At 37.2% G+C, this 23,629-nt stretch overlaps 1 protein-coding gene across 4 annotated transcripts in view; it reads right to left on the minus strand.

The window, feature by feature from the left end:
- The window catches only part of GABRA3 (gamma-aminobutyric acid type A receptor subunit alpha3), a 323,693-nt gene that overhangs the window by 64,783 nt on the left and 235,281 nt on the right, over nt 1-23,629 (minus strand). For all 4 annotated transcript variants that reach the window (XM_055338646.1, XM_055338645.1, XM_055338644.1 and 1 more), the window contains exon 6: nt 2,294-2,376. In XM_055338646.1, the coding sequence (XP_055194621.1) occupies nt 2,294-2,376 (83 nt within the window). The remainder of the gene's footprint in view (nt 1-2,293; nt 2,377-23,629) is intronic.

The raw sequence follows: 23,629 nt of genomic DNA on the forward strand, positions 1-23,629 counted from the left end.
TCCCAGAGTTAGAAGTCTTTATGTTCTGTGTCCCTTTCTGATATCTCCCACACATTTCTTCTCCCTTCCCTTATATTCCCCTTCACTATTATTCATATTGTACTAGGTTTTCTAATTGCTCATGAGGGGAGCATTGTTCACCCACAGACATTCTTTCTCACTATTTTTTGCCACTGTCACTGTAATCTGAGCTATTATCATTTCTCATCTGAATTTCTGCAATAACCTTTTTTTTAATAAATTAATTTTTATTGGTGTTCAATTTACCAACATACAGAATAACACCCAGTGCTCATCCCGTCAAGTGTCCCCCTCCGTGCCCGGCACCCATTCACCCCCACCCCCCACCCTCCTCCCCTTCCACCACCCCTAGTTCATTTCCCAGAGTTAGAAGTCTTTATGTTCTGTCTCCCTTTCTGATATCTCCCACACATTTCTTCTCCCTTCCCTTATATTCCCTTTCACTATTATTCATATTCCCCAAATGAATGAGAACATACACTGTTTGTCCTTCTCCGATTGACTTACTTCACTCAGCATAATACCCTCCAGTTCCATCCACGTTGAAGCAAATGGTGGGTATTTGTCGTTTCTAATGGCTGAGTAATATTCCATTGTATACATAAACCACATCTTCTTTATCCATTCATCTTTCGATGGGCACCGAGGCTCCTTCCACAGTTTGGCTATTGTGGACATGGCTGCTAGATCTGCAATAACCTTTTAACTGGACTTCCTTCTTCTATTCTTCTCATATTTATATTTTTAATAGAGTATCCATAATGATTCTTTTAAAACATAAGTCAGATAATGTAATCATTTTGTTCCAAATGTTCCAACCACTCCTCATTTTCTCTTAAAATTCAAAGCCCTTTAATGTCCTACAAGACTCTGGATGACATGGCCTCTTCTTTGATCTCATCCTCTCCTAGTACTTTCCCCTTTACTGTGTCTAGCTATATTGGATGTTCCTTGAAGAAGCCAGACACTTTTCTGACTTGGGGTCTTATCCCTGTATGTTCCCTCTACCTGGAGCATAGTTTCCTCTAATATCTGCATTGTTAATGCTGTTATCTCCTTAAAATTTCTGCTTAATTGTCACTTTTTCAAAGATGCCTATGCTGATTGCCCTATTTTAAATTTCAATGGCAACACCTATCTTCCACCTAGACAAGACTGATTCCCCTTATTCTGCAGTACTTTTATGTCTTCCCATGGTAATTTTCACTTTACAACATACTTTATACTTTACATTTTAATCTGTTGTTTATTTTCTCTTCCACCATCCCTCTCTCCTCTATAATATAAGTTCCACAAAGACAGGGTCTTTGTTTTATTCATGGATGTATTCTAGACTCCTACAATAGAGCCTGGCACATAAGAGACAATCTATAAGTATTTGACAATGATTGAAAAAATATGTCACATGTAATTATTTGGGTCTTTTCAAATGTACTTTCTACTTTAAAATATAGAGCTAAATTTAATTTAGACACAATCAACACAGACCTTGATATATTGCTCAGATGACTCCCTATATGAAACTTACTTTAAAATTCTTAGAGTTAGAAACTCACTCAAATTCTATTCAATTTTGATTTTTCTAATTTTCTTGAAAATGGGCTATGTATTTACTCATTTCTCTGTCAGATTTACAGTTAATGGTAAAGGCAATACTCTGTAAAAATGAGAAAATTTCCAGGGTCTCTTTCTATCTACCATTTACTGCAGAGAATTAGATAGAACTATATGAGATGCAAGTAAAATAGGCATTTCAAAAATATAAACACGTTCTCTTTTGGAGATCTTGTCCTTTGGAAGCTGCTACTATACTCTATATTGGCTCTGGGTTTTTTTTTGTTGTTGTTGTTCATTCATTCATTCTCAAGTTTTTATTTAAATTGCAGTTAACATACAGTGTACTGTTAGTTTCAGGTGTTACAATGTAGTGATTCATCACTTATGTACAACACTCAGTGTTCATCACAATATATTAACTCTGTCTTGCTATACCTTCTGGACAATTAGGAAACAGATGTTAATGTTTCAATCTAATGACAAAAATGAGTCTGAAATGGTGAGATAATATTTGTTATCTAGAAAGAAAACAATTAAAAGCTAAGTCTCCTCCTCCTGATCAGTTAGTACTATTCAACCCCACGCTCCTACCCCATTCCCATACCAGCCTGGTTCAGCTTTAGATTTCAGCTTTAGAAACTACTAGGGGACAGAACAGGAAATACTGTTTCTTTTGGAAGAAGATCAGGTAAACAGAAAGTGACAAAATACGTACAGCTTCCAAACTTCAGTGGGCAGGCATGTACATCCATAGGAAAATCTTCCAAATGCATGGGACACTCAGCATGAATTGTTAACCTAAAAGAAAGGAGAACAGAAAATGAGATTAAGCTAAACTGAATGGGGTTAAACACAGAACTGAGTTCCTATTCACCAACAATGGGGTGCCTCTAAGAATAATGGGGTTTTGTTTATTTAGGTTTAGTGAGATTGAAGTCTTTATGAACACAAGGGATGAATTAAATGAACTAGAGAGTCTCTCAAAGCAGCATTCAGATTTTTAGATCAGATTTGAATCCCATCTTACCACTTTTAGAGAAACAAATATAATTATCTTCTGTAGCTGAGTTCCTTTACTCAGCTCTCCTCCTCAAAGAAGCCTGAAAACACAAGATCCTGACTCATTCACTCCTGGTAGCAGTTTAGTTATTTATTAAGTAATTCTCAACAGGCTATCAAGTAAGTTAACCAATTTAAAGACTGCACTGGAAAGATGAATATCTTTACCCTGATAATGAATAAGAACAAAAGATGTCTCTGCTGCGTACAGCAACTGCGATAGCTTTGTTGAAGAAGATGACTCTTGGAGAACACATATACACACTTGTGTATGCATGCACATGCATACACGTGCACACACACAGACACACACACAACTAGTCAGGAAAAAATATATAAAGGTAATGGGGGACATCAAAAACCTCAGAGGTTAAGTCTAAAGATCTCATGCTTTCTTTATAGGAATAACATGTAGGAGAGACTTTATGGATTCCTCAATGAAAATCTGAATGGGGTATGATTTGCCATGCCCACATATTCATTTTTCTGCTTTAGTCTGCTTAAATTATCTATTCAAGATTTCCCCTCTGGGTTCTTTAAAGAATTTTGAGCTTTAGTTTTCCTTTCCTTTCCTACATAGATAGTAGCCTCCTATGTAGAAATGGGACCTACACAGCAAAAATTCAGAGTTCTTTGGAGCCTAGCTCTAATTAGTTATTTCTAGTTAATCAGTATATCTCCCAGTTATACTGGATTCAATCTATGCCATCCTCTTGGAGTTCTAGGTGGCCAACTTGCCAGCATCTCCAACCCTAGTTAATTGTTAAACCTGATGAATGTGTAACACTTCACAAATGATCAGAGGAACAATACTAGACAATGTACAAAGCAGGCTGATTTAAAAAAATATGTTCAGATGTGTATTAGCAACAACTCTAGGATAAAAGGTAGAAAACAAGTATATGCCCATCTCTTATTTTTAGTTCTCCTATCTAAACAGTAAGAGATAGAAACTAGATGGCAAGTGTCCTCGTAGACCTAATTAATCCCTTTGATATTCATAAAATTTTCCATGTATCTTGGACAAAAGCTTAATTCTCAAGTCAGCCTGCAATATCCTACCAATTCACTCTTTATTCTCAAGGAATAAAGGGGGTTTCATAATTCAAGGAATTTGACACATGGAAATGTATTTTACTCAGAAACCTGTTCCTTGTGTTGGATACTTAAAAGATTTCATGAGGGTTTAATAAAGAAAATTGTGTTCCTTCTTTCCACTTATATTAGTATTTCTAAGACACTGCCTTTTATGAGTAATACCAAGGGGAAATTACTTTATGTCTACCCAGCAGTCCTGGAGACATGGCAAATAAGACCACAACAAATAGATTATCAAAGCAAGATGCAAAGGGTACTGATTTCTGATTAATGGAGGATCTTATTTATATAACTTTTCTGTCTTCTTTCCCATACACTCTGCGCTCATCCTACCTAGGCACACAGCAGAGAGGAGAGAGCAGATGTGGGTAAGAGCAGGGTATTTCACAAGCCAGATTATACTGTGATCTTTTTAAGATTTTATTTATTTAAGAGAGAGAAATAGAGTACAAGCAGAAGGAGGGGCAGTGGGAGAGGGAGAATCAGGCTCCTGTTCAGCAGGGAGCCCAATGTGGGGCTCTATCCCAGGACCGAGGGATCATGTCCCAAGTCAAAAGCAGATGCCAAACTGACTGAGACACCCAGGTGCCCCAATGTGCCGTGTTCTTCTCATTGGTTCTTTTTTTTAAAATGTCCTTTTTTAAAAAAGATGTTATTTATTTATTCATGAGAGATAGAGAGAGAGGCAGAGACATGGACAGAGGGAGAAGCAGGCTCCCTGCAGGGAGACCTATGTGGGGCTCAATCCCAGGACCCCAGGATCACGCCCTGAGCCGAAGGCAGACACTCAACCACTGAGCCACCCAGGCATCCCTTCTCATTGGTTCTTAAGCACATCCTAATGCTCTCTGACATCCCATGTCATACTGTCTTCTTCCTTTCTTCCTTCTCTTTACCTTGTTAGAACTTTCAAGACCCCTTCAAGCTTCTCTGCAGCAGAAAGCAGACTAACTATACTCAGACTAATATCCTCATCACTATAATCTATGTCATAAACATTTCCATCCCCTCCAAAAGTTTCCTTCCACTCTCTTTTTATTATTGTCGTTGTTATTGTTGTTTCATATGACAAGAACACTTAACATAAGATCTGTCCACTTAGCAAATTTTTAAGTATACTATAGAATATTGTTAATTGAGAAAAGGACCTGAATAGATATTACTCCAAAGAAGACATATAACACAGGTATATTAAAAGGTACTCAATATCACTAATCATCAGGGAAATGCAAATGAAATCCACAATGAGATATTACCTCATACCTGTTAGATAGATTATTATCAAAAAAGACAAGAGATAGCAAGTGTTGATGAGGATGTGGAGAAAAGGCAACCCTGTGCACTGTTAGTGGGAATGTAAATTGGTGCAGCCACTAGGGAAAACAGTATGGAGGTGCTTCAAAAAATTAAAAATAGAATTACCTTAGGATCCAGCAATCCTACTTTTAAGAATATATATACAAAGTTACTGAAATCAGGATTTCAAAGAGATATCTGCACTCCCATGTTCATTACAGCATTATCCACAATAGCCAAGACATGGAAGCAATCTAAGTATTCATCAATAGATGGATAAGAAAATGTATATAAACATACAATGGAATATCATTTAGCCTTAACAAAAGAAGGACATCCTGCCTTTTCAACCACATTGATGAACTTAGAGGACATTATGCTAAGTGAAATAAACCAGAGAAAGAAAGAAAAATAACTACAAATACTATGATCTCTCTTAGATGTAGAATCTAAAATAGTCAAACTCATAGAAGCAGAGAGTAGAATGGTGATTGCCAGGGCCTGGTGGGGAGGGAAGGGGGAGATATTAGTGAAACAGTACTAAGTCTTAGTTTTACAAGGTAAATAAGTCCTAGAGACCTATTGTACAGCAAATTATCTTTAGTGGGTTTTTCATGAAAGGCCAGAGGCCCCTCAAAATGTGACATTCAGATCATAGGGACTGTGTTCCAGTCCAAGGTTTGGCCTGCTTTGATTCTTATGCAAAAACAAGACAGGAAAAAAAAGAAAAAAACAAGACAGGAAGTAAGAGGCAATTCAGGAAATAAGAGGCAATTCAGGAAATCTCTTTATCTGGGGGTAAAGGATACAGGATAGAAAGGAAGCCCTTTTTAGCACTGCATGTGTGCATACATGTGTACACATGCACACACACACCCTCCCCTCCATTACTGTGTTTTGCAGCATCCTGGCTTCCTTGTCACCCTACCCTTTGCTGCTCAACAGTTGGTTTCTATTACACCAGAGTAAAAAGTTACAGTTTTATTACTGCTATGGCCCCCTAACTGGTCTCTCTTCTGTCACCCTTTGCTTTTACAGTGTATTCTCCACACAATAGCTTTCTAATGCTTCCTTATCATTTTTAAGTATGTATGTATGTATGTACATATGTATGTGTGTATTTGACAAAGAGAGAGAGAGAGAGGATGCACACAAGCAGGGGGAGAGGGAGAAGCAGACTCCCCGCTGAGCAGGGAGCCTGATATGGGGCTCAATCCCAGGAGCCCGGGACATGACCTGAGCCAAAGGCAAGATGCTTAATAGACTGAGTCACCCAGGTGCCCCTAATGATTCCTCATCTCCTACAGACAAAAAGCCAAAGTCCTTGTCATGGCTGAGAGGGCCTTGTATGTTGTTCTGTTCCCCTCTGGCTTATCTCCTACAATGCCCTCCACTGTTCACTTTGTTCTAGCCACACTGGCTTCCTTGCTGCCTTATTGAAAACATCTGGTTTTATTTCCTCAGGTGTTTTACATATGATGAAACCGAAGGGAAGGAAATTGTCCATATCACCTAACAAGTCTGGTCCAGAGCTGACTAAAAATTTCCCGATTCTTTGGTGGAGTCATCAAATATTTTTTCTAAAGATTTTATTTATTTATTCATAAGAGACACAGAGAGAAGGCAGAGACATAGGCAGAGGGAGAAGCAGGCTCCTGGCAGGGAGCCCATTGTGGGACTTGATCCTGGGACTCTGGGATCACGCCCTGAGCTGAAGGCAGACACTCAACCACTGAGCCACCCAGGCGTCCCTCATCAAGATTTTTGACCACCTACTAGGTGTCAGTTATTATTCTAAGCAATTTAAGTACATTAGTAAACATACCAAGAATGCTGCTCTCTAGGGCTTACATTTGAGTAGAGGGAAGACCAAAAAAAATTAAAAGGTAAATAAGTAAGTAAGAAAATAAATAAATAAATCATATAGTAAAAGGTAATATGCCTCAGGAAGAAAGATAATATGTGAGTAAAAAGTATTAGAGAGGGATTGCAATTTTCAATAGGGTGTTTAGGGAATACCTCACTGAGTAGGTGACATTTGAGCAATGACCTGAAAGAAATGAGACTGAACCTTGTAGACACTTGGAGGAAGAACATTAAAAGTAGTGGGAGTAATAAATGCAAAGTCCTTGAGGTAGAAGTTTGTCTAGTATATTCAAGGAATAGCAAGTAGACCACTGTGGCTATAGTGGAGACATGAAGAGGAAAGATTAATAAAAGACAAATTTAAAGAGGAAATTATGGGAAAATGGCCCTCCTAGAATATTTTGGTTTTCACCTTAAATGAAATATGGAGGTATTGCATGATTTTTAGTAGAATGGTGATTTGATCTAACGTTTTAGGATTATTCTGGCAGCTGTGTAAAGAATAACTTGCAGGGCAACAGCAGGAAGATGAAATTCAGCACCCATTCATGATCCAAAACTCTCAAAAAACTACAAATAGAAGGTAACTTTGTCAACTGATAAATAATATTTATGAAAAATCTACATTTAGAATCATACTTTATGATGAAAGACTACTTCCTCTTACAATCATGAACTAGATAATGATGTCCACTCTCTCTCATTAAGCATTTTCTTGGAGATTTGAATCAGTCTAAGAAGAAAAGCAATGGGAAGTGACTGCTAATGGTTATGGAGTTTCTTTTTTTTTTATAAATTAATTTTTATTGGTGTTCAATTTACCAACATACAGAATAACACCCAGTGCTCATCCGTCAAGGAGTTTCTTTTTTAGAGCAATTAAAATATTCTGAAGTTACATATTGGTGATGGCTGCACAACCCTGTAAATATATCAGAAAACATTTACTTATACACTTTAAAAGGGTAAATTATGGGACATGTGAATCATATTTCAGTAAAGCTATTTACAAATTTAGGCAAGCTATGGGTGCCTGGTGGCTCAGTTGGTTTAGCATCTGCCTTTGGCTCAGGTCATGATCTCAGGGTCCTGGGATCAAGGCCCACATGGAGCCCCACATGGAGCCCCACATTGAGCTCCCTGATCAGCAGGGAGTCTGCTTCTCCCTCTCCCTCTGCTCCTCCCCCCTTGCTCAGGTGTGTATTCTCTCTCTCTCTCTCTCTTTTAAATACATAAATGAAATCTTTTAAAAAATTTAGGCAAGCTAAAGAAGTTAAAGACATAAAAAAGGGTAAATAAGAGGCAAAACTGTCTTTAATTTCAAGTAACAGTTTTTAGATATTCCATGTTTATAGAAGTCCTAACATCATTAAGATTCTCTCCAAATTAATCAATAGATTCAACACATTCCTTATCAAAATCTCAGAAGCTTTTATTTTTGTAAAAATAGCAAGCTGATCCTAAAAGTTATATAGGAATACAAAGAATCTAGAATAGGTAATACATATTTAAAAAGAAAAAAAAACTGTGAGTACTTTTACTTCCCAACTTCAAAATATACCAGTAAGCTACAGTAATCAATACAGCATGGACTTGGTCTAAAGATAGGCAATATAGATGAAAGGAAAAGAATAGAAAGTCCAGAGATGAACTTCCACATTTATGGTGAGTTGATTTTGACCAAGGTTCAAGGCAATTCAATGCATAAAAAAACAGCAATTTCAATAAATGGTGCTGGGAGAATATCTACATGCAAAAAAGATGAACATAGACTCTTATATCATAAACAAAAATCAACTCTAATGGAACATAGACTAAAATTTAAGAGCTAAAAGTACTAAAAAATCATAGGAGAAAAATCTTTATAATCTAGAGTCAGGCAAAGATTTCTTAGAACAACAAAAATATGAGCTATAAAAAATAAAAAGTATGAAAAAATGGACTCATCAAAATTTAAACATTTTGCTCTTCAAAAGACACCATAAGAAAATGAAAAGACAGAAAAAAAGAAAATGAAAAGACAGCCATAAAATGGGTAAATATATTTGTGAATCATGTATTGATAAAGAATCTGTATTAAGAAAATATAAATAATTCTTACAACTCAAAAATGAGAAAAACAGCCCAATTTGAAAATGAGGAAGATATTTAAATATACATTTAATTTAAAAAATTTTGTCAAGTAATACGGACATAAAAAGATACACAACCTCATCAGTCATTTAGGGAAATACAAATTAAAATCACAGTGAGATACATGTGTATTAGAATGGCTAAAATAAAAAAAGACTGACAATATCAAGTGTTTCCAAGAATTTGGATAAAATGTAACCTCATAAATCATTGATGGAAATGTATAATGCTAAGCACACTTTGGAAAACATTTCAGCAGTTTCTTAAAAAATTAAACATATACTTCCTTTAAAAGCCTGTGGTTCCACTCTAATTCTTTTTTATCCAAGAGAGAAACATATGTCCATGGAAAGACTTGTTCATGGAATTATTTACGATAGCCAAAAGTTGGGAACAACCTAATGTCCACCAAATAATGAATGAACAAAATGTGGTAGATTCACACAATAGAATATTAATCATTAATGAAAAGGAATAAGGACAACAACATGAGGACACTTGGATGGCTCAGTTGAGCACCCAACTCTTGATTTCAGCTCAGTTCATGATCTCAGGGTCAAGATAGAGCCCTGTGCAGACTCTGCACTTGGGCAGGACCCTGCCTAAAATCCTCTCTCTCCCTCTTACTCTCCGTTTCCCCATTCTCCTCCTTGCACATTCTCACTCATTCTCTAAAAACAAACAAGCATAAGGACAACATGGATGATTCTCAAGTGCATTATGCTACGTGAAAGTAACCAGACACAAAAGGTCACATACTGTATGTTTTATAAGTGTCCAGGAAAGGCAAATCTATAAAGACAGGAAGTAGATTAGTGGTTGCCTGAGACTGGGGTTGGGAATCAATGATGACTACAGATTCGTGGAGAATTTTTTAGAGGTGATAGAAATATTCTAAATCTGTGGTTATAGTTGCACAACTCTGTAAATTTACTAAAAATCATTGAATTGTACTCTTAAAACAGATAAATTTATCATATGTAAATAATACTTCAAAAAGAGCTCTTATAAAATTAAAAAAAGCAAGAAAAGCATTATAGCATAGCTTTTAAGAGCATGGATTCCAAAGCTAGACTATAATATTTACAGCCCAACTCTAACTTTTAGTAGCTATATGCAAGTTATTTCAGTTCTCTGTGCTTTGTTAGCTTACATTTTACAAATGCTAATTAAAGTTCTAAAAATGGATAACATTATGAAGGAAGACAAGAAGTCTAAGGGCTGAGATTCAGGGTACAATAATTGGATTAATGTCTTTTACAATGGATCCTAATACCAGTGATTGTCAAGATCTCATCTATTTCCTATATTATGCACTACCAATGGATAGTATAAATTTTACCTCTCTTAGAAGGTATGTATCAGAATCTCAAAGTGGAAAGGAAGCATGAAATAAGGAGGTAAATGACAGGCTGACTATGGTGGTCTTAAAATGTTTACTCCAATGATCATGCTATGCCATCTCATTTAGAATACCTGCTAGTGACTTAGAGCCACTGAGTCAATAGTTTCTTTTCTACTCCTTTGGAACTGAGACAAATTTGTGTCTTGGTTATTTGGTGTCCTATCTCATCCCCAATGGAAATATCTAAGTACATTTCCAAAATGAGCACACATATCAGAGACTATTCTTACTATGTGATTTGCTGATTATTTTTTTACTATATCATTGACACAAAAGCCAAGGCTTACTTTATATTTATTATATAGTTTTTTGCATTTTTAGAATTTTTTTGGTACTTGTCTCCTGAACTAGACTGAATACCACACGTAAGTCATTTGCTTTTAGGTGGTAATGTACCCAAATGTACTAACCCAACAAGAAAAAATCTCCAACTCAGATGCTAATGCATCCATGTTCTCAGTACCCATTTGCCTTAGGCCCAAGAAAGCAATCCTCCTGGAAAATGAGTCTCTGGTCCTCATATCTTGATAATACTTCTCACTTTACTAAGCTACATGCCATTTCTTTAGCCTTCTACTACTGCAATGCCTACAACACATTCCTTATCTAGAACACTGTGGAGCTATATGCATAACATTTGTACACCCCAAAATATGCATGTCATACCTCAAGAGTTCTAGAAACTATAAAATGAATATGAATCAAAATGAATCACCTAGTTCTCAACTGCCACACAGAAAAACATCACATTATTTCTAGATTTATGCTTATAGAATACCAATTTTTTTAAAGTAGAGGCATAACATAGGAAAAAAATCTAGAGAAGTTTCTGAACTGAAGCTTTAAAGGTTAAAGATCTAAATTTTATTGAGTATATGCACTCATTGTTCAGTGAGATAGTCAACACATTAATAAAGGAAGGAGAAGCTTAAATTTAGTTGGCACAAGGGTCTCTGGAGTTCAGTATGAGTCTCACTGTAGACAATATGTCACCCGGTGTTTTACAAATGGAACAATCTGCTCTGAATTCTGAGAAATGTTCTTTCTAAAAACCAAAGGGTAAAAAACACTATTCCAGAAGTGATTGAGAGGCGAGGCAGTCTCTTTCTATGACCATAGAATAAAGGACAGGATGTGAAATCTATGCTAAAAAAGAAAAGAGAGTAAATCATTACTAGCCATTATCAGTAGAGGATGAGCCATTTCAGATATACAACTACCAAACACCCAAACCAAGCAGCACATTAGTCATAAGAATCCCACATGTCTGCAGGCTTACCATTAAATCCTTGAGGTATAGGCAAAAAGCTTTAGTACACTGGAAAGCCCTTGGGCTTCCTAATTGGAAGACCGCCATTTACCACTGCATTTAGCCTTTTAGGGAGTACACATAAGTTTTAACAATTACCTCAGACTTGTAGCTCCAGCCTCATTTTCTAACATTCACACTTTCCCTGACTCTCCAGCCATCTGCAGATATGTGTGATTTCACCACACAAAGCTCTCATGTTTCTGTCTTTGGACACATTGTGGGGTTTTTTTTCTGCCTAAAATGTCATTTCCCTTGATATGAGCAACAAATTTCCTTCAAGTCCTTGCTCAAATATTACCTCTTCCATAATGCTTTGTATATGTGCTGTAGGCATAGTGAGTTCTCCAGCCCACAGAAATCCCAGAGTTCTTTGGACAAATACTTTAGTTTTTAGTACTGTTCAAAAAACTTTCTAGGCCCAAGATGAAGCTGTTCCTGCTTTGGATGCTACGTCAACAAACTGAAACTTAGATGACTTCTGTGTTCCTATAAATATTCTACTTAACCAGAAACACAGTATATTTAGTCAGCCAATCCCCAAATGCCAAGCCAACACTGGACCTTTTCATCCCAAACAAGGTTGACTATGTGGCCCTGGCCAATCAGATATTTTCTACCTTTCTCTTCCTACTTCTTTATTCTTTATCCTGTGAAAGCTTTCTGTCTTCTGCCCCATTTTTCAATTTTGCAAAAAGAGACTTTCCACTTCATGAAGTGAAATAAAGTTTGTTAGTATTAACTAAATTGTTTTCTTTAATCATTTTTAGTAGCACATAAGATTATCAGGATCTGTTTATGTGTCTGTCTCCTGAACAGGACTGTAACTTGAAAGAAGTCTCTATCATTATAATCCTACACCTCTTATGGTGGTTTGCCCATAGGAGATAGGCAATAAATGCTTCTTGACCTAATAAATATTCTGTAAGATAAAGAAGTTATTTTCAATCCTGTTTCCCAGAAGAAGAAACTAGGGCCCAGAGAGGGGAAATGCCTTGTCCATGGTTACATGCTGATATGGGCCAGAGTTGGGGCTCTTACCCAGAGCTCCTACTTCCTACTCTAAAGTTCATTTCACTACGACATACAGTCTCCACTATGTGTAGGAGTAGCATCTAAAATAGCTTCATTCTTTGGGATTAGAGGGACTCTTCTGGTGATCTGTAAATCCCCTCCCACTTCGTGTTAGAATGAGCTTTTTAAACAGACTCAATCTGTCTGGAGATCAGCTTCTTGCCTTTAAGAATAAAGGCATTTCTTGTTATTTCGAGGCCCTGATTTCCTCTTGCAGCTGACCATTTGTTAATACATTCTTCCTTTCCTCCCTCCAGCTCAATGCCAGTTCTCCTGTGAAACCCTTCCACATCTAGACCCATGCCTCCAAGTCATAAGGAAACCTGTATTCTTTAGTTCAAAGCACTTCATTGTTGGCTTTTTGTGAAAATTCTAATATGCCTCGTAGTACAATGAATGATCTGTCCCATCTTTCCTGCCAGGATATGAGTTCATGGAAGGTAGGAATTGATATCACCACACAGAGTATGCGGCATAATTTGTGATTGATTGAGGACTTCTACTATTACTTGATTCTCACCTCATTGTAAGCTTTCTCAGAGCCCAAAATGAGCCACTCCACATCTTCTATGCCCTTACCTCTGTTCATTAGAGTGAGGCTCACTAAGTATGGTTCCGTGAGTCAGTTTCTAGCTTAATGGAAGAGGAACTACAGGTAGAAAGGGCAAAAGCCATAAAAAAAAGGGACTGGGAAACAAAGCTGTCGGCGCGTGGCTGATTCGATTACATTAAATCCTACAGAGCTAACAATGTGATCCAAATGCCTTCCCTGGTTCCTGGCCATTTCAGAGGCAATCTCTATAATAAAGATTCATGTGCAAGCTATTTGCATCTAAAGTAGGAAAAGACTAGCTTTCCTGTTATCATTTTCACCATTTACCTTTGAAATAATTTGTCTTTGGAAATCCCAAGTACATAAGCAAAACTGACCCAATTGTACAATCAAAGAATAAAGGAAGGCATGAAGGTCTGAATATGACAGGAAGCCTCTTTTCATTTCTTCTCAATGATGCAACATAGAAAGTGAGTTCTTGTTTTCTCTAATTTTCAGCTAAATGTAGGACAATATTACTGTGTAGCTTAACACAAAAAGACATCTTGTGCAATGTATTCAATTTTATCAAAATCCCATTGTGTTGAAGTTCTGAGTTCCAGAACTGAATTTCCAACTGCAGTTTGCCATGTGCACCTCAGACTCATTATGCTTAAGTTTTATATCCCTTACATTCCTTTGTTAGAGAAAAGGGTAGGATGGATTGGAGAAAAAACTTTTTGCTTTAATCTAAGAATGATTTGGGTTTCTGTACCAGCTCTACCACTTACTACTGGTATGACTTTGGCTCTACTGAAACTTCAGTTATTAAATATAAAAGTGGGGGTTATTAACACAAAAATCTCCAGAGTGGACATGTGCCAGGACATGTATCAAGCAATTCATAAGGCTTATCACATTTACGTCCCACAGCAGCCATATGAGACAGGCACTGTGAATCATAACAATGATCCTTTTCATAGTCTTACTGCAGAACCTATCTTCTTAATCACATTGCTGTGTGCAATAATGCACAATCACTGCCATGAGACATTTCTATACACTAACAATGAGACTGAAGAAAGAGAAATTGAGGAGTCAATCCCATTTACAATTGCACCCAAAAGCATAAGATACCTAGGAATAAACCTAACCAAAGAGGTAAAGGATCTATACCCTAAAAACTATAGAGCACTTCTGAAAGACATTGAGGAAGACACAAAGAGATGGAAAAATATTCCATGCTCATGGATTGGCAGAATTAATATTGTGAAAATGTCAATGTTACCCAGGGCAATTTACACGTTTAACGCAATCCCTATCAAAATACCATGGACTTTCTTCAGAGAGTTAGAACAAATTATTTTAAGATTTGTGTGGAATCAGAAAAGACCCCGAATAGCCAGGGGAATTTTAAAAAAGAAAACCATAGCTCGGGGCATCACAATGCCAGATTTCAGGTTGTACTACAAAGCTGTGGTCATCAAGACAGTATGGTCCTGGCACAAAAACAGACACATAGATCAATGGAACAAAATAGAGAACCCAGAAGTGGACCCTGAACTTTATGGTCAACTAATATTCGATAAAGGAGGAAAGACTATCCACTGGAAGAAAGACAGTCTCTTCAATAAATGGTGCTGGGAAAATTGGACATCCACATGCAGAAGAATGAAACTAGACCACTCTCTTGCACCATACACAAAGATAAACTCAAAATGGATGAAAGATCTAAATGTGAGAGAAGATTCCATCAAAATCCTAGAGGAGAACACAGGCAACACCCTTTTTGAACTTGGCCACAGTAACTTCTTGCAAGATACATCCACGAAAGCAAAAGAAACAAAAGAAAAATGAACTATTGGGACTTCATCAAGATAAGAAGCTTTTGCACAGAAAGGATACAGTCAACAAAACTAAAAGACAACCTACAGAATGGGAGAAGATATTTGCAAATGACGTATCAGATAAAGGGCTAGTTTCCAAGATCTATAAAGAACTTATTAAACTCAACACCAAAGAAACAAACAATCCAATCATGAAATGGGCAAAAGACATGAAGAGAAATCTCACAGAGGAAGACACAGACATGGCCAACATGCACATGAGAAAATGCTCTGCATCACTTGCCATCAGGGAAATACAAATCAAAACCACAATGAGATCCCACCTCACACCAGTGAGAATGGGGAAAATTAACAAGGCATGAAACCACACATGTTGGAGAGGATGCGGAGAAAAGGGAACCCTTTTGCACTGTTGGTGGGAATGTGAACTGGTGCAGCCACTCTGGAAAACTGTGTGCAGGTTCCTCAAAGAGTTAAAAATAGACCTGCCCTATGACCCAGCAATTGCACTGCTGGGGATTTACCCCAAAGATTCAGATGCAATGAAATGCCGGGACACCTGCACCCCGATGTTTCCAGCAGCAATGTCCACAGTAGCCAAACTGTGGAAGGAGCCTCGGTGTCCATCGAAAGATGAATGGATAAAGAAGATGTGGTTTATGTATACAATGGAATATTCCTCAGCCATTAGAAACGACAAATACCCACCATTTGCTTCAACGTGGATGGAACTGGAGGGTATTATGCTGAGTGAAGTAAGTGAATCGGAGAAGGACAGTGTATGTTCTCATTCATTTGGGAGATATAAATAATAGTGAAAGGGAATATAAGGGAAGGGAGAAGAAATGTGTGGAAATATCAGAAAGGGAGACAGAACATAAAGACTCCTAACTCTGAGAAATGAACTAGGGGTGGTGGAAGGGGAGGAGGGCGGGGGGTGGGGGTGAATGGGTGACGGGCACTGAGGGGGACGGACACTTGACGGGATGAGCACTGGGTGTTATTCTGTATGTTGGTAAATTGAACACCAATAAAAAATTAATTTATTAAAAAAAAACAATCACTGCCATGAGAAATGAGATAAATATATGTGAAGCACCTAGCACATCACCTGGTATATAGAAAATCCTAAATAAGTGTAAATTCTCTAAACACACTTTCCTCTCTATAAAATATCTGCTGCTTCTTTTACATTGCTTAAAAAAAATACCATCACAATCCTCTCAGTACCCAGGGAGAGTTGTAAGGGACATTCTCATTATGCTCTCTTCTTCATTATCCCACATCTAGCTAGACACCAAGTTCTTTTGAAACCTCTCTTTTCTTCTCCACTCTTACTTTTTGCTGCCTTTGCTTCATCCGTAAATAGTTTTCTTTGGACTACAAGATGGTCAACTAACTGGTATCCTTGCTTCGAACTGATTCTCCAGAGTGCAACCTGACATTTTAATTAAAAAAAAAAAAACCTCTGGAATTGGCAGACAATTGTCAGCTGTTCACCAAATCCATTTCTTTTCCCAGCCTGTCTTGCAGTTAGGCATGTCCATGTGATCTCATTCTAGTCAAAGAAATATCAGTAGAAATAAGTATACTACTCAAATCCAGACTTTAAACACTTCTCACATATAATCCTCCATGCTCTTTCCTCTTCGACTAACTTGATAAAGAGAAGCACAGTGGTCTTGGAAGACATGTATTGAATATGGTAGAAACACCAGATGAAAGGAGCTTGGGTCCCTGAAACACCACTTAGGAATGAGCCACCTGCTTTGAAATTTATAGAGCAAAAAATACACTTCCATCAGGTTTAAACTATTATACATTTTTGGGTTCACAAAATTGTCACATAAATGATCTGAGCATGCTGCTCCTTTTTAGAAAAACTAATAATGCTTCCCTAGAAGTACAGAATGAATATATTCTGTATCTCTTCCAGATTATTATCCCTTATCTGTTATGCAAAATCCCTTCCAAATAGGCATGCTATGTGGCTATATTTAGCATTACCCCACCTTATCACTGCCATTCTCCAAAAGCTTATTTACTGCTCCACATTTAATAGGAATGTTAATACTTGAATTATTATCACTTCTCTAACCGTACTTCCATTATCCCAGGGGACTTCTTTACTTATTGGGAGCACTCACGACATACTGATCATCACCAACTTCCAATTAGGCACCAAATACCACCAATGCTACATGTTGTATATCCATCTCCTTTTTCAAACTTATTTAGTGGAAAAAGCAGTAGCTTGAGACAGACCTGCATTTGCTCAATAAATGCATCATTTCAGCAAATAATCTATTTTTAAAATTATTTATTCATTTATTTTTTATTTAAATTCAGTTTAATTAACATATGCTGTATTATTAGTTTCAGAGGTAGAATTCAGTGATTCATCAGTTGCATATAATACTCAGTGCTATTTCAAAGTACCCTCCTTAATGGTCATTACCCAGTTACCCCATCTGCCCACCCATCTCCCCTCCAGCAACCCTCAGTTTGTTTCCTATAGTTAAGAGTCTCTAATGTTTTGACTCCCTTTCTGTTTTTCTCTTATTTTCCTTTCCCTTCCCTGTGTTAATCTGTTTTGTTGCTTAAATTCCATATATGAGTGAAATCATGATAATTGTCTTTCTATGACTGACTTATGTCCCTTAGCATAATACCCTCTAGTTCCATCCACATCATGACAAATGGCAAGATCTCATTCTCTTTGATGGCTGAGTAATATTGCATTGTACAAATATATCACTTCTTCTTTATCCATTCATCTGTTTATAGACATCTGGGCTCTTTCCATAGTTTGACTATTGTGGACATTGCTGCTATAAACATTGGGGTGCATGTGCCTCTTTGAATCACTAGGTTTGTACCCCTTGGATAAGTACCTAGTAGTGTAATTGCTGGATCATAGAGTAGCTTGTACTAGTTCTTGAGGAACTTCCACAAAAACTCTGCTCTCCAGAGTAGCTGCACCAGTTTGCACTCCCACCAACGGTGCAAGAGGGTTCCCCTTTGTCTGCATCCTCACTAACACTGCTGTTTCCTGAGTTGTTAATTTTAGCCATTCTGACAAGTGTGAGGTAGTATCTCATTGTGGTTTTATTTTTTTTATTTTTATTTATTTTTATTTATTTATGACAGTCACACAGATAGAGAGAGAAAGACAGAGACACAGGCAGAGGGAGAAGCAGGCTCCATGCACCGGGAGCCTGATGTGGGATTCGATCCGGGGTCTCCAGGATCGCGCCCTGGGCCAAAGGCAGGCGCTAAACCGCTGCGCCACCCAGGGATCCCTCATTGTGGTTTTAATTTGTATTTGCCTGATGCTCAGTGATGTTGAGCATCTTTCATGTGTCTGTTTGTACATCTTTGGAAAAGGTCTGTTCATGTCTTCTTCCCATTTTTTTTTTGTAACCAAAACTTTAATCCCAAGTTTTTTCACAAACATATTACAAATGACAGCATGAAAAAAATCTTGCAAAAAAAAAGGAATGAAAAGAGAAGAAAAAAATCCTGCACAGCAACTCAAAGTTCAGCTCTACAATGTACCCTGAAGCAGGACACTGGTATCTTGAGTAGTTTCAAATCACCAAATAGAGAATGTTAAAAAGAGCTGTGTGTTCATATACAGCAATCACATAAGAAACTTATGACCTAAAGCAAAGGTAAACTAAGTTTCTTGAAACTTCCAATTCTACACCAATTGGCATTGGCCTGCCCAGTATGAAAACTAGTTTTTGTTTGTTTGTTTTGTTTATACCTCTAATATAGCTTAACAGTACAGCTTAAATTTTTACCTGCTGGCTTGTGCTCATACCAACTTTTAAAGACTGCTTCTTCAACTACAGCTGCAGAATATACCCCAGCTCTGTGAAAAACTCTTCTTTCAATTTCTGCCGGCTTTGTTTTCAAAATATTAAATGTCAAGCTTTAGCTGTTCTGCCCATTTTTGACCAGATTTTTTTTTGGATGTCGAGTTTGATAGGTTTCTTATAGATTTTGGATACGAGCCCTTTATCGGATAGGCATTTGCAAGTATTTTCTCCCATTCTGTAGGTTGTCTTTTACTTTTGTTGACTGTTTCCTTTGCTGTGCAAAAGCTTTTTATCCTGAAGTTCTAATAGTTCATTTTTGTTTCTGTTTCTCTCACCTTTAGAGATGTGTCTAACAAGAAGATGCTGCCTCTGCCTTCTCCTCTAGGATCTTGATGGATTCCTGTCTCACATTTAGGTCTTTCATGCATTTTGAGTTTATTTTTGTGTATGGTATAAAAAAGGGATCCAGTTTCATTCTTCTGCATGTGGCTGTCCAATTTTCACAACATAATTTGTTGAAGAGACTGTCTTTTTTCTATTGGATATTATTTCTTCCTTTGTTGAAGATTAATTGACCATTGAGTTAAGGGTCCACTTCTGGGTTCTGTATTCTGTTCCATTGATCTATGTGTCTCTTTTTGTGCCCATCCCACACCGTCTTGATGATCACAACTTTGTAATACAGCCTGAAGTCCTGATTGGTGATGCCTCCAGCTTTGCTTTTCTTTTTTCAACATTCCTCTGGCTATTCAGGGTCTTTCCTGGTTCTACACAAATTTTAGGATTGTTTATTCCAGCTCTGTGAAAAATGCTGATGGTATTTTGATAGGGATTGCATTGAATGTGTAGAATGCTTTAGGTAGCATTCTAAAATGTCTATGCATTCTAAAATGCATAGACATTTTAACAATATTTGTTCTTCCAATCCATGACGTTCAAATGTTTTTTTAATTTCCTTCTATCTTCCTCAATTTCTTTCATAAGTATTCTATAGTTTTCAGAGTACAGAAACTTCTTTGGTTAGTATTATTCCTAGGCATCGTATAGGTTTTGGTGCAATTGTAAATGGGATTGATTCCTTGATTTCTTTCTTCTGCTTCATTGTTAGTGTATAAAAATGCAGCTGACTTCTGTGCATTGATTTTATATCCTTCAACTTTGCTGAATTCCTGTATCAGTTCTCAGAAATTTTTTTGGTGGAATTTTTTGGTTTCTTTACATAAAGTATCACATCATCTGTGAAGAGTGAAAATTTCACTTTTTCTTTGCTGATTTGGATGCCTTTTATTTATTTTTTGTTGTCTGATTGCTGAGGCTAGGTTTTCCAGCACTATGTTGAACAAGAGTGGTAAGAGTGGAAATCCCTGTCATGTCCCTGACCTTAGAAGAAAAGCTCTCAGTTTTTCCCTGTTGAGGATATTTGCTGTGAGTCTTTTGGTTTTGTATATGGCTTTTATGATGTTGAGGTATGTTCCCTCTATCCCTACATGGTAGAAGGTTTTTATCAAGAAGAGATATTATATTTTGTCAAATGCTTCTTCTACATCTATTGAGACAATAATATGGTGCTTCTCCTTTCTTTTGTTAATGTGGTGTATCGCATTGATTGATTTGCAAATGTTGAAACACCCTTGCAACCCAGGAATAAATACCACTTGGCTGTGGTGAATAATCCTTTTTTTTTAAGATTTTATTTATTAAAAAAAATTAAAAAAAAGATTTTATTTATTTATGAGAGAGAGACAGAGACAGAGAGAGACAGAGAAGGAGGGAGAGGCAGAGACACAGGCAAAGGAGAAGCAGGCTCCATCATGTAGGGAGCCCGACACAGGACTGGATCCCAGGTCTCCAGGATCACGCCCTGGGCCAAAGGCGGCACTAAAGCTAAACCACTGAGCCACAGGGGCTGCCCAAATAATCTTTTTAAAGTACTATCGAATCCTGTTAGTGTCTTGAGAATTTTTGCATCCATGTTCATCAGGGATATTAGTCTATAATTCTCCTTTTTAGTGGGATCTTTGTCTGGTTTTGGGATCAAGGTAATACTGGCCTCATAGAATAAGTTTAGAAGGTCTCCTTCCATTTCTGTTTTTTGGAGCAGTTTCAAAAAATAGATATTAATTCTTTTTTTTTCCTTCCCTGGATCCATCCAAGCATTTTATTTTTTTTATATTTCTCCCATTTTTTTGGTATATTTTTTATTGGAGTTTGATTTGCCAACATATAGTATAACACCCAGTGCTCATCCTGTCAAGTGCCCCCTCAGTGCCCATAACCCAGTAACCCTGTCTCCTCATTCACCACCCCATGTTCATTTCCCAGAGTTAGGAGTCTCCCATGTTCTGTCACTCTCTCTGATATTTCCCACTCATTTTCTCTCCTTTCCCCATTAATCCCTTTCACTATTTTTTATATTCCTCATATGAGTGAAACCATATAATATTACTCAGCCATTAGAAATGACAAATACCCACCATTTGCTTCAATGTGGATAGTACTGGAGGGTATTATGTTGAGTGAAGTAAGTCAATCAGAGAAGGACAATCACGGATTCCATTTCTTGGCTGGTAATGGGTCGGTTTAGCTGTTCTATTTCCTCCTGTTTCAGTTTTGGTAGCTCATATGTTTCTAGGAATACACCCATTTCTTCCAGATTGCCTGATTTGTTGGCATACAATTGCTTATAATATTCTCTTATACTTCTCTTATACTTTTTCTTCAGTGTTGATTGTTATCTCCTCTTTCATTCATGATTTTATTTTATGTTTTCTTTTCTCCTTGATAAATATAGTTTGCGGTTTATTGATCTTATTAATTCTTTCAAAGAACAAGCTCCCAGCTTTGTTGATCTGTTCTACTGTTTTTTTTTTAATTCTATATCATTGCCCCTTTAGCTGTAAATTTAGGTTGTATATTTTCGACTTTTCTTTTTTCTTAAGGAAGGCTTGTATCACTATATACTTCTCTCTTAGGACTGCCTTTGTGCTATCTCAACAGTTCTGAATTGTCATGTTTTAATTTTCATTTGCTTCCATATACTTTTAAATTCTTCTTTAATTTCTGGGTTGACCCATTCATTCTTTAGTAGGATATACTTTAACCTCCATGTATTTGTGGGCCTTCCAAATTTTTTCTTGTTGCTGACCTCAAAAGTTTTATAGCATTGTGTTCTGAAAATATGCATGGTACGATCTCAGTATTTTTGTAACAGTTCAGCCCTTATTTGTGATCCAGTATGTGATCAATTCTGGAAAATGTTCCATGTGCACTAAAAAAGAATGTGTATTCTGCTCCTTTAGGATGATTGCTCTGAATATATCCGTTAAGTCCATCTGGTCCATTCAAAGTCCTTATTTCCTTCTGCTTAGGTGATCAGTCCATTGCTGTGAGTGGGGTGTTAAAGGCCCCTACTATTATTGTAGTATTTCAATGAGTTTCTTTAATTTCGTTATTAATTGTAATTAATTTTGTTATATATTTGGCTGCTCCCAAGTTAGGGGCATAAATATTTACAATTGTTAGATCTTCTTGTTGGATAGACCCTTTTATTATAATGTAGTGTCCTTCATCGCTTATTACAATCTTTGGTTTAAAATCTAGTTTGTTGGGGTACCTGGGTGGCACAGTCAGTTAAGTGTCTGCCTTCACCTCAGGTCATGATCACCAGGGTCCTGGGACTGAGCCCTACATTGGGCTTCCTGGTTGGTGGGGAGTCTGCCTCTCCCCCTGGCTTGTGTACTTTCTTGTTCTCTCTTTCTCTCTCTCTCTTTCTCAAATAAATGAATAAAATCTTTTAAAAAATAAAAATTATTTTGTCATATAAAGATGGCTACTCTAGCTTTCTTTTTTAAAGATTTATTTATTTTAGAGAGAGAGAGTGTGTGTGTGTAAGAGAGAGCAAAGTAGTTTGGAGAAGGGCAGAGATGGGGGGGTGAGGGAGAAACAAACTCTGCACTGAGCAAGGAGCCTGATGTGGAGCTCAATCATAGGACCCTGAGATCATGACCTAAGTTGAAGGCAGATGCTTAACTGACTGAGCCATCTAGGTACCCCTCTAGCTTTCTTTTGATGTCCATTAGCATGATACATGGTTCTTCATTCCCTCAGTTTCAACTCAGAGGTGTCATCTTTGGGTCTAAAGTGAGTCTCTCATAAGCAGCATATTGATTGGTCTTTTTCTTTTAATCCAATCTAAAATCCTATGTCTTTTAATTGGAGCATTAGTCCATTTACATTCAGAGTAATTATTGAAAGATATGAATTTAATGCCATTGTATTACCTGTAATGTTGCTGTTCCTGTAGATTGTCTATGTTCCTTTCTGGTCTTTATTACTTTTGGCCTCTGCTCAAAGAATCCTCTTTAATATTTATTGCAGGACTGGTTTAGTGATTATAAATTCCTTTAGTTTTTGTTGTCCTGGAAATTCTTTTTATTTTATTTTATTTTAATTTAATTCATGAGAGACAGAGAGAGAGAGGCAGAGACACAGACAGAGGGAGAAGCAGGCTCCATGCAGGGAGCCTGATGTGGGACTCAAAGGGCTGAAGACAGCACTAAACCACTGAGCCACCCGGGCTGCCCAATGTCCTGGAAATTCTTGATCTCT

Source organism: Nyctereutes procyonoides, unplaced genomic scaffold, assembly GCF_905146905.1.
Source record: "Nyctereutes procyonoides isolate TBG_1078 unplaced genomic scaffold, NYPRO_anot_genome, whole genome shotgun sequence".
Classification (NCBI taxonomy): Eukaryota; Metazoa; Chordata; class Mammalia; order Carnivora; family Canidae; genus Nyctereutes; species Nyctereutes procyonoides.